Raw genomic sequence first — 12,166 nt, 5'->3', positions numbered from 1 at the left:
TCATAGATGTGTAATTAAACTCTTGATAGGAAGTTACCATTTATTACATTAGTTATATCTTTGTTTCATGATACAATGTACATTAATGAACTTATATCAATCAATCAATGTTTACTTACATAGCCCTAAATCACTAGTGTCTCAAAGGGCTGCACAAACCACTACGACATCCTCGGTAGGCCCACATAAGGGCAAGGAAAACTCACACCCAGTGAGACGTCGGTGACAATGATGACTATGAGAACCTTGGAGAGGAGGAAAGCAATGGATGTCGAGCGGGTCTAACATGATACTGTGAAAGTTCAATCCATAATGGATCCAACACAGTCGCAAGAGTCCAGTCCAAAGCGGATCCAACACAGCAGCGAGAGTCCCGTTCACAGCGGAGCCAGCAGGAAAACATCCCAAGCGGAGGCGGATCAGCAGCGCAGAGATGTCCCCAGCCAATACACCGGCGAGCAGTACATGGCCACCGGACCGGACCGGACCGGACCGGACCCCCTCCACAAGGGAGAGTGGGACATAGGAGAAAAAGAAAAGAAACAGCAGATCAACTGGTCTATTTAAAGGCTAGAGTATACAAATGAGTTTTAAGGTGAGACTTAAATGCTTCTACTGAGGTGGCATCTCGAACTTTTACCGGGAGGGCATTCCAGAGTACTGGAGCCCGAAATGAAAACGTTCTATAGCCCGCAGACTTTTTTTGGGCTTTGGGAATCACTAATAAGCCGGAGTCCTTTGAACGCAGATTTCTTGCCGGGACATATGGTACAATACAATCGGCAAGATAGGATGGAGCTAGACCGTGTAGTATTTTATACGTAAGTAGTAAAACCTTAATGTCACATCTTAAGTGCACAGGAAGCCAGTGCAGGTGAGCCAGTACAGGCGTAATATGATCAAACTTGTTTGTTCTTGTCAAAAGTCTAGCAGCCGCATTTTGTACCAACTGTAATCTTTTAATGCTAGACATGGGGAGACCCGAAAATAATACGTTACAGTAATCGAGACGAGACGTAACAAACGCATGGATAATGATCTCAGTGTCTTTAGTGGACAGAATGGAGCGAATTTTAGAAATATTACGGAGATGAAAGAGGGCCGTTTTAGTAACGCTTTTAATGTGTGACTCAAAGGAGAGAGTTGGGTCAAAGATAACACCCAGATTCTTTACCGAGTCACCTTGTTTAATTGTTTGGTTGTCAAATGTTAGAGTTGTATTATTAAATAGAGGTCGGTGTCTAGCAGGACCGATAATCAGCATTTCTGTTTTTTTGGCGTAGAGTTGCAAAAAGTTAGCGGACATCCATTGTTTAATTTCATTAAGACACGCCTCCAGCTGACTACAATCCGGCGTGTTGGTCAGCTTTAGGGGCATGTAGAGTTGGGTGTCATCATCATAACAGTGAAAGCTAATACCGTATTTGCGTATGTCACCTAGCGGCAGCATGTAGATGCTGAAGAGTGCAGGGCCAATGACCGAACCCTGGGGAACTCCACACGTTATATAAAATGTAAATGTGCCAGATTGTTGCCAAACAATTATTTCCATCTGCATTCCATAGCTGGTTGATGGTATATTATATATAACATTTCCTAGCAAAGAAACTATAGGGCTCCCACTAATTTTGCATTATGGCGGGTTGTATTTTGCATGCTCTTATTTTTGCTATATTTGTCTGCCACATGTGTAAGGCCGGTCTGTGAAATGAATGCTTACATTGAAAGGGCGCCTGGTGCAAAAAAGTTCTGGGAACCCTGACTTGACCTCAACAAAATGTTAAAACATCATTATTTGACCCTTTTAAGTCACCATAAAATATTTTTTCCATTTGAAAATCTACTGTGATTATTCTTACTGATTTTTTTTTAGTCAGGTATTTTTATTTTTCTCGTTGAGTCAGCACACCAGAAAGTATTTTAACATTCTGTCTTCATCTGCTTGCATTTTTCCTTAAGTCACCTCAACAACAGAGACTCCTGCCCAACATGATGATACCTTTTGGGTGAGTGTTAATGTTTTCTTAGTCTTTTTCTGTATTCTGCCTGTTCATACACACTTTCAAAATGGATCCCACACACACTTCTCACTCTTACCAATCTGTTATTGTTGAGTCCTGGCCAATTGCCTCCTCCTGGGCTGGAGGATGTTTCTAGTGTGTAGATTGACAAATTTGTTGAACTAAGAGGAACTATATTAACAAACTGGCATCACTATAGGTTCTGGAGTACCTGGATTGAGTCAAGACAGACAATGTTCCCCCGCGTGTGAGCCAGACACCCAGTTTAATGGTCAAATATGATATCATTTTAGCTAATTCAACACGTGCAATAATCTGAGTGCCGTAAAAAACGTTTTGTCCGCCTGATTCTGACATTGGTATCACATTGAGCTATGGCCTAGACCAGGGATGCTTACACTTTTTCAGCAGGCGAGGTGATCTAACTATACATAGAGTACAGGCCAAAAGTTTGGACACACCTTCTCTTTAAAAATGTTTTCTTTATTTTCAAGACTATACACCGTAAAAATGTGAAAAAAATGAAATGTTTTATAGTCTAGTTTCTTCAAAATAGCCACCCTTTGCACTGATTACTGCTGTGATCTTGGCATTCTCTCCATGAGCTTCAAGCACACCTGTGAAATTAAAACCATTTCAGGTGACAACGAAGAGTGTGCAAGCACTAATCAGAGCAAATGGTGGCTTTTTTGAAGAAACTACAATATAAAACATGTCTTCAGTTATTTCACATTTTTTTGTTAAGTACATAACTCCACATGTGTTCATTCATAGTTTTGATGCCTTCAGTGACAATCTACAACAGGGGTGCTCACACTTTTTCTGCAGGTGAGTTACTTTTCAATTGACCAAGTCGAGGAGAGCTACCTCATTCATATATATAATTTATATTTATTTATTTATGAAAGAGACATTTTTGTTAACAAGTTAATGGTATTTAATGATAATACAAGCATGTTTAACACATAGATTCCTTTCTTTCATGAAGACAATAATATAAGTTGGTGTATTTGATTCTGATGACTTGCATTGATTGGAATTAGACAGTGGTGCTGATAACGTCCGCATTTTCAAATGGAGGAAAAAAAAAGTCCTCCTTTCTGTCCAATACCGCATGAAAGTGGTTGGATTTGGCATCTCATTTGTCCAACTTGCATACTCGTTTTTAAACACTTTGTTATGAGAGTAGCATATGTGTGTGGCCCTTTAATGTCTGGCAGCAGGTGAGTGACGTCAGTGAGTGTGCGGGTGGGCAAGCAAGTGAGAAAGCGGTCGCTGAGGGCGGGGGAGAAATACATTGGCATCAAACTCCGTAGCTTGCTAGCTTGTGCACGCTAGCTTTCTGAGACTCTTATTTTGTTAGCACAGGCAGGATGAAACAGGTCTTTTATGGTGAAGACAGGAACTGTGCAGTCGGTCTTTAGAGTTTTGACGGAAGGGACGGCGCGAAAGTCTGTTGAAATAAAGTGTTTCTCGCCTTCCTCTCTGTCATTTTTTCATAATAATGAACTTGCAGCAGCCAGCGTCATCTCACAAGACCCTCGGGTGCCGTGAATGTCAATCAAGCAAGCTACGGAATTTGCCGCCAATGTTTTTCTTGTAAAGTGTATGGAAGCTGGATGAATTAGATGCCAAAAACCAACCACTTTCATGTGGTATTGTACAGAAAGGACAACTTTTTTTCTCCTCCATTTGAAAATGTGGGCGTTATCATCATTACTGTCTGATTCCAATCAATGCAAGTCATCAGAATCAGGTAATACACCAACTTATATTCTTGTCTGGCTGGAGATCGACTGACACACCCCCCGCGGTCGACTGGTAGCTCGCGATCGACGTAATGGGCACCCCTGGTTTAGACTACTGCAATGCCCTGCATGCAGGCATTAGCCAGGCCTGCAGCTGGTGCAGAAGTCTGCTGCTCGTCTGCTAACACAGACCCGCAGACGTGAGCACATCACCCCTATATTAGCGCCCCTTCACTGGCTCCCTGTGCGTTATCGAATCAATTTTAAACTCCTTCTATTTGCTTTTAAATGTCTAAACAACCTCGCGCCAACATATCTCTCCGACCTCCCTCAGCCTTACTGCCCCACCCGATCCCTAAGATCAGCCGATCAGCTGCTACTGACGGTCCCTGACATAAGGCTGAAGCTTAGAGGTGACAAAACTTTCGCTGCTGCTGCTCCCAAGCTCTGGAACGACCTACCTCTGACTGTTAGACAAGCTTCCTCTCTTCCTGTTTTTAAATCTCTCTTAAAAACATATTTTTATTCCTTGGCTTTTAACATTAAGGGGTATCCATCCTGCAATGGCGCCCCATTATTCACCTGCTGTGAACCTGTTTTTATGTTTTATTTATTAATTTTTTTATGATGTTCTGTTCATGTTGTGTTTGATCGGTCCTCGTATTATCTTTTAACCTGCCCATTGTACAGCACTTTGGCTACCCCTGTGGTACATTTTAAATGTGCTTTATAAATAATGTTGATTTGATGGCAGTTTTGAGTGTCCAATAATTTCTACACCTCTTATATTTTGGTGATAGTGATTGGAGCACATACTTTTTGGTCACAAAAAACATTCATGAAGTTTGGATCTTTTACGAAATTATTATAAGTCTACTGAAAATGTGACCAAATCTGCTGGGTTAAAAGTATACATGCAGCAATGTTCATTTTTGGTTGCATGTCCCTTGGCAAGTTTCACTGCAATACAGCGCTTTTGGTAGCCATCCCCAAGCTTCTGGTTGAATTTTGACCACTCCTCCTGACCAAATTGGTGCAATAAATTTGTAGGTTTTCTGACATGGACTTGTTTCTTCAGCGTTGTCCACACATTTAAGTCAGGACTTTGGGAAGGCCTTTCTAAAACCTTAGTTCTAGCCTGGTTTAAGCTATTTCTTTACCCTTTTTAACGTGGGTTTGGGGTCATTGTCCTGTTGGTACACCCTACTGCGCCCAAGACCCAACCTCCGGGCTGATGATTTTAGGTTGTCCTGAAGAATTTGGAGGTAATCCTCCTTCTTCATTGTCCCATTTAGTCTCTGTAAAGCACCAGTTCCATTGGCAGCAAAACAGGCCCCGACCATAATACAACCACCACCATGCTTGACGGTAGGCTTGGTGTTCCTGGGATTAAAGGCCTCACCTTTTCTCTTCCAAACATATTGCTGGGTATTGTGGCCAAACAGCTCAATTTATGTTTCATCTGACACCGCATGGACAAAGATAAGACCTTCTGTGGTCTGTGGTTCTGTGGTTTTGAGCTGATTTAATATTCTTCACTTTTATCCTGTTTGTATATAATTGAGTTTTGCATGTCTCATGACGGGCTTCACGGTGGAAGAGGGGTTAGTGCGTCTGCCTCACAATACGAAGGTCCTGCAGTCCTGGGTTCAAATCCAGGCTCGTGATCTTTCTGTGTGGAGTTTGCATGTTCTCCCCGTGAATGTGTGGGTTCCCTCCGGGTACTCCGGCTTCCTCCCACTTCCAAAGACATGCACCTGGGGATAGGTTGATTGGCAACACTAAATTGGCCCTAGTGTGTGAATGTGAGTGTGAATGTTGTCTGTCTATCTGTGCTGGCCCTGCGATGAGGTGGCGACTTGTCCAGGGTGTACCCCGCCTTCCGCCCGATTGTAGCTGAGGTAGGCGCCAGCGCCCCCCGCGACCCCAAAAGGGAATAAGCAGTAGAAAATGGATGGATGGATGTCTCATGACACATTATCTGTATGTTATATTGGCTGCATTTCTGATAGTTGTTTGTGTGCCATATTGTTCCAGACCACGGCAAACATTATCTAGCTTTGCAAAGATTGTAATAAATCTATTAAAATAAGACAGCCTGCCATTTCCTTTAACTTGGACACACACATCGATACATTTGGCCATTAAAGGCCAGTAATTTCCAGGAGTCATCTCACCTTCTGAGTAAATTGTCACACCTTCAAAAAAAGTTCATTGTTCATGAAACTAATTTAAGTGATATATTGTATTATATTGTATTCCAAAGACATGCACCTGGGGATAGGTTGATTGGCAACACTAAATTGGCTCTAGTGTGTGAATGTGAGTGTGAATGTTGTCTGTCTATTTGTGTTGGCCCTGCGATGAGGTGGCGACTTGTCCAGGGTGTACCCCGCCTTCCGCCCGATTGTAGCTGAGATAGGCGCCAGCGCCCCCCGCGACCCCAAAAGGGAATAAGCGGTAGAAAATGGATGGATGGATGGATATTGTATTAATGGGTATACTGTACATAGTCTAATATTTACATACTACCGGCTAAAATAAGTTTGAAAAACGGCACACACATTATAAAAACGTTCTTCATCGCTTTATTTAAAAAAAAAACAACAACAACATGCATTTAAATGGCCTGTCAGAAGTGCGTCAGCTGGTCGCGCAAAAGAGAGGAGAAAAAGCTGATGAGAAAGGTATGTCAAGCTACATATTCCATTTTTTGTTCAAGCCAGTGTTAATTGACCTAAATCTTTTTACATTACTACCGACAATAATGTCTATTTTTACGCAATGTGCGTCTTCGAACCTCAATTTAGACATTGCTGTGTGGAGTGTGCATTTGTCCCCATGCGTGTGTGGGTTTTCTTCGCGCACTCCAGTTTCCTACCACATTCCAAAAATATGCATGTTTGCTTCCTTGAGACTGCAAATTGTCCCTCAATATGAATGTTAAAGTGAAAGATTGTTTATATAATTCAACTGTATTGCTTTTTTCAGTTTATGCAAATGTATACTATTCATTTAACATTATTCCTACATGTATGTCCACTTCATGCGTATTTATAATGTGCTTTCTTTAGTGTGGTTAGTTCAGGGGTCGGCTTCCCCAAAAATTTGAAAGAGTCATATTGGATCAAAAATACCAAAAACGAATCTGTCTGAAGCCGCAAAAAATTAAAAGCCGTATATAAGTCTTATAATGAAGGCAACACATGACGTAAGTCTCTATATTGGCTATAACAGCACTATGAAAATAAGTACGTGTCACAGGCTGAAGCAAATCTTCGTTGACAAAAATGTGTACATGTTATATTTATTCTACACAGTTTTACAACATTAGGGTCAAATGCAGAGAGTAATTTCACCACACCTAGTGTGTGTGTGACTATCAGTGGTACTTTAAATTTAACTTTAACTTTAACAATAAATACATTGACGGCAAGCTTGCTAGCATTTGTGCGCTAGCTTTCTGAGATTCTTATTTTTTTAAGCACAGACGGGATGGAACAACACTTTTATTGTGAAGACAGGAACCGTGCGGTCGGTCTTTAGGCTTTTCAAAAAGTGTTTCTGGCTTTCCTGCCTGTGTTTTTTTTCTTAATACTGAGCTTGCAGCAGCCAGCGTCATCTCACAAGATCCTTGGGTGCCATTAATGTCAATCAAGTGAGGAAAGTGACGTCATTGTGAAGCAAGGGCGTCACTAGACCTAATACTGTACTGGGCCACACCTGGGGCACAAATAATTGATGTGAGCGTGCAAAGCGCGCAAGCAAACACATTTTTAGCACTTATTTATCATAAAAAATACATAAATAGTGCTTTAAACTATGAAATCATATCAGATTATGTTGTATGGATCTTTGATTAACCACCTGAAATTAACTAATGCATTTGACCTACTTGTGCACTTTTTTACTCCAGACTTTTAAACTACTACTGGTAAAAGCAAAAAGGAAGAGCAATGAATCTTTTTGAAATATTTGTTGCAGTAAACATCTGCAAATTTAACATCTACAAAAGTAAAACAAAAAATAAAGCCCCCCTACATCTCTGGGTTCTTTTATATTATTTAATTTCCATTTATGGCAATGTGGCTAATCCTATTTCAGATACACAAAACTATAAAATATACACAAAACAATAAAGCCACAGTAGTAGAATAAATGAACAACTGTTGTGTGTCGGTTCAGGGAATCATTTTCTGAGAAGTAAACTGTAACGTCTCCTTTTCATTTTTGCAAAGTGGTCAATCACTCTGGACAGACATGGAAATATTACAGTAACTGTTATACAGTTGACCAGTGGTTCCCAACTGCTGGCTTGTGACATAAAAGTGGATTGTGTGTCATTTTCAGTGAGTCGCACTCACATGTGTGCATGAAAAAAAAAAAGTTTAGGGAGAAAAAAATCAAATTGTGGCAACAAAACCAGATTATTTTAGCCTTTTTTCTAGTGACTATTAGTGAGTATTTTAGCAAAAGGCAAACCGACTAACAAGTTGGAGGAGGACTCAGGACAGACATGGAAATATATTTTAAAAAAATCTAAATGAGGCAACAAAACCTGATATTTTCAGCCATCTTTCTGAAAACAAATACAGAAAAGTTACTATTTTTTCTGGAAACAAAACCAGATGCTTTAGCTGTAGCCATTTTTCTGGTGACAAAACAAGATTACTTTAGGGACGGCGTGGCGCAGTGGCAGAGTGGCCGTGTGCAACCCTGGGGGCCCTGGTTCAAATCCCACCTAGTACCAACCTCGTCATGTCCGTTGTGTCCTGAGCAAGACACTTCACCCTTGCTCCTGATGGGTGCTGGTTAGCGCCTTGCATGGCAGCTCCCTCCATCAGTGTGTGAATGTGTGTGTGAATGGGTAAATGTGGAAGTAGTGTCAGAAGCGCTTTGAGTACCTTAAAGGTAGAAAAGCGCTATACAAGTACAACCCATTTATTTAGTCAAAGTCACACCGATTAACAAGACAAGTCTACTGTGCTGTTTTTCTGTGAAATAAACTTGAATGATTTAAAAATTTGGCTCACGACTTGATGATATGGAAAAATGTTTTTCTTCCTGAAGATAAAACCATTTGAGAAGCACTCAACTCACACATGCTTACTCCAAATCATCATTGATGCAGAACCAGCAGACAATAACCAACATTATGTTTCATGTTGATTGGAAATTCCCCCGACAGCTCGTACAGCAAATGAATATGTTTGTCTTGATACAAGGAAGAACGTTAGCTAACTTAGCATCAACTTAAGACAATGATGTTGCCTAGCTAGCTAGGACTTCACTAACATCTCTCATTCCATATCCATCTAGGAGTTACAGTTTGAGTCAAATCAAAATCAAAATAATGTAATTAACAAATTGTTGTTGGCTAACGTTACCTACCTCACGCAGTGATTCGTATCACCTCTCTCTCTCTCTCTCTCTCTCTCAACCAAAGTCTTGATCCACACGTGAATAAATTACCATATTAATTAGCCATGTGCTCATTGTTAGTGGAGTGAATACAGTAGCAATCAATTACCATACTAAGTACTATTTGCGCTGTTGTCTATGTTATGTAGACTTAAAACTTTGAAACGTTTTTTTTTTATTGGTGAAATTTTTACTGGGGCACTGCAGATGAACAGTGGGGCACATGCCCCAGTGAAATATGTCTGGCGACGCCCCTGTTGTGAAGATTGATTGAATAATTGACACACCCACCAAAAGCGACCGGTAGCTCGCGATCGACCTAATGGGCACCACTGTCCTTGACATGTACTCAACAAGTGCTACATGTTCAAGAGTGAGGCCATTTCCTCTATATGCCTTATAACACTCTCCGGCCATCTCTCATCTTGTCTTAGACGTGGAGTACTAGATTGACGTGTCTTAATTGAGTATTTTACGCTCTTGCATTTCTTAGCATAAACTGCAGAGGAAAACAGTTAATTGTTGAGTGCAGTGCCAAAAATACAGGCACTGCACTCTGGATTAAGTCATATCTGAACAATAGACAGCAATTCATATCCATCAATAACTCCACCTAATGTGGAGTCCTTTATGTACTCACATGTACTTTATGTGTGTGCAGCCTTTTATGGGGACTATCGACCATAATCAAAATCTGCTTTATTGGCCAGGTATGTTTGACACAAAGAATTTGACTTGGTAGACTTTGCTCTCTTTGTACAATATATACATCCATCAATTTTCTACCGCTTGTACCTTTCATTGGTCGCGGGGGGTGCGGAATGTTATCCCGGCTACAGTCGGGCGGAAGTCAGAGTACACCCTGGACAAGTCGCCACCTCACCCCAGGGCCAACACAGATTGACAACATTCACACACTAGTGTTGCCCAAGCAACAAGCAATGTCATGACGTGATGACACGCCGTCAATCAATCAATCAATCAATGTTTATTTATATAGCCCCAAATCACAAATGTCTCAAAGGACTGCACAAATCATTACGACTACAACATCCTCGGAAGAACCCACAAAAGGGCAAGGAAAACTCACACCCAGTGGGCAGGGAGAATTCACATTCAGTGGGACGCCAGCGACAATGCTGACTATGAGAAACCTTGGAGAGGACCTCAGATGTGGGCAACCCCCCCCCTCTAGGGGACCGAAAGCAATGGATGTCGAGCGGGTCCAACATGATACTGTGAAAGTTCAATCCATAGTGGCTCCAAGACAGCAGCGAGAGTCCCGTCCACAGGAAACCATCTGAAGCGGATCAGCAGCGTAGAGGTGTCCCCAACCGATACAGGCGAGCGGTCCATCCTGGGTCCCGACGAGCGGTCCATCCTGGGTCTCGACTCTGGACAGTCAGTACTTCATCCATGGTCATCGGACCGGACCCCCTCCACAAGGGAGGGGGGGACATAGGAGAAAGAAAAGAAGCGGCAGATCAACTGGTCTAAAAAGGAGGTCTATTTAAAGGCTAGAGTATACAAATGAGTTTTAAGATGAGACTTAAATGCTTCTACTGAGGTAGCATCTCGAACTGTTACCGGGAGGGCATTCCAGAGTACTGGAGCCCGAACGGAAAACGCTCTATAGCCCGCAGACTTTTTTTGAGCTCTAGGAATCACTAACAAGCCGGAGTCTTTTGAACGCAGATTTCTTGCCGGGACATATGGTACAATACAATCGGCAAGATAGGCTGGAGCTAGACCGTGTAGTATTTTATACGTAAGTAATAAAACCTTAAAGTCACATCTTAAGTGCACAGGAAGCCAGTGCAGGTGAGCCAGTACAGGCGTAATATGATCAAACTTTCTTGTTCTTGTCAAAAGTCTAGCAGCCGCATTTTGTACCAACTGTAATCTTTCAATGCTAGACATGGGGAGACCCGAAAATAATACGTTACAGTAATCGAGACGAGACGTAACAAACGCATGGATAATGATCTCGGCGTCTTTAGTGGACAAAATGGAGCGAATTTTAGCGATATTACGGAGATGAAAGAAGGCCGTTTTAGTAACGCTTTTAATGTGTGACTCAAAGGAGAGAGTTGGGTCGAAGATAATACCCAGATTTTTTACAGAGTCACCTTGTTTTATTATTTGGTTGTCAAATGTTAAAGTTGTATTATTAAATAGAGGTCGGTGTCTAGCAGGACCGATAATCAGCATTTCCGTTTTTTTGGCATTAAGTTGCAAAAAGTTAGCGGACATCCATTGTTTAATTTCATTAAGACACGCTTCCAACTGACTACAGTCCGGCGTGTTGGTCAGCTTTAGGGGCATGTAAAGTTGGGTGTCATCAGCATAACAGTGAAAGCTAATACCGTATTTGCGTATGACGTCACCTAGCGGCAGCATGTAGATGCTGAAGAGTACAGGGCCAAGGACCGAACCCTGGGGAACTCCACACGTTACCTTAACATAGTCCGAGGTCACACTGTTATAGGAGACGCACTGCATCCTATCAGTAAGATAAGAGTTAAACCATGACAGGGCTGAGTCTGACATACCAATTCGTATTTTGATACGCTCTAATAAAATATTATGATCGACGGTATCGAAAGCAGCGCCTGTAAAAAATTAAATATGGCCAATAGGTACTTTTCGAACAGAGTATAGTACCGTTTTTGATTCATTAGTACCGCAATTCTATTCTAGTACCGGTATACCATATAACCCTACGAGATAAAAAAAATATGCAGTGCACTTTGTTGGCAAGCATGAAAAAGCCCTGAGAGCTGACTATATGGCATAAAAACTGCTTGACACCAATGTCACAGGCTTCTGGAAGGAAGTTAAAAATATAAATAGGGTTAAAGCGGTATTGCCATGTAACATTGAGGGTGTACCTGGTGGAAGACATGTACAGTAACTGAACTATAGAGGCATCACTATGCTGCTTCATTCAACAGTGTCAGAAGGGGGGTGGGGGGG

General features: G+C 41.6%; 1 protein-coding gene across 1 annotated transcript in view; it reads left to right on the top strand.

The window, feature by feature from the left end:
- LOC133562846 (NT-3 growth factor receptor-like) overlaps positions 1 to 12,166 on the top strand; it is a 98,473-nt gene that overhangs the window by 48,350 nt on the left and 37,957 nt on the right. The window contains exon 11 of the mRNA XM_061916653.1: positions 1,960 to 2,006. Coding sequence (XP_061772637.1) covers positions 1,960 to 2,006 — 47 coding nt within the window. The remainder of the gene's footprint in view (positions 1 to 1,959; positions 2,007 to 12,166) is intronic.

This window comes from Nerophis ophidion, linkage group LG12 (assembly GCF_033978795.1).
Source record: "Nerophis ophidion isolate RoL-2023_Sa linkage group LG12, RoL_Noph_v1.0, whole genome shotgun sequence".
In the NCBI taxonomy this organism is placed as follows: Eukaryota; Metazoa; Chordata; class Actinopteri; order Syngnathiformes; family Syngnathidae; genus Nerophis; species Nerophis ophidion.
The sequence above is the reverse complement of the archived record's forward strand: the minus strand, read 5'-3'. Positions and strand labels throughout refer to the sequence as shown.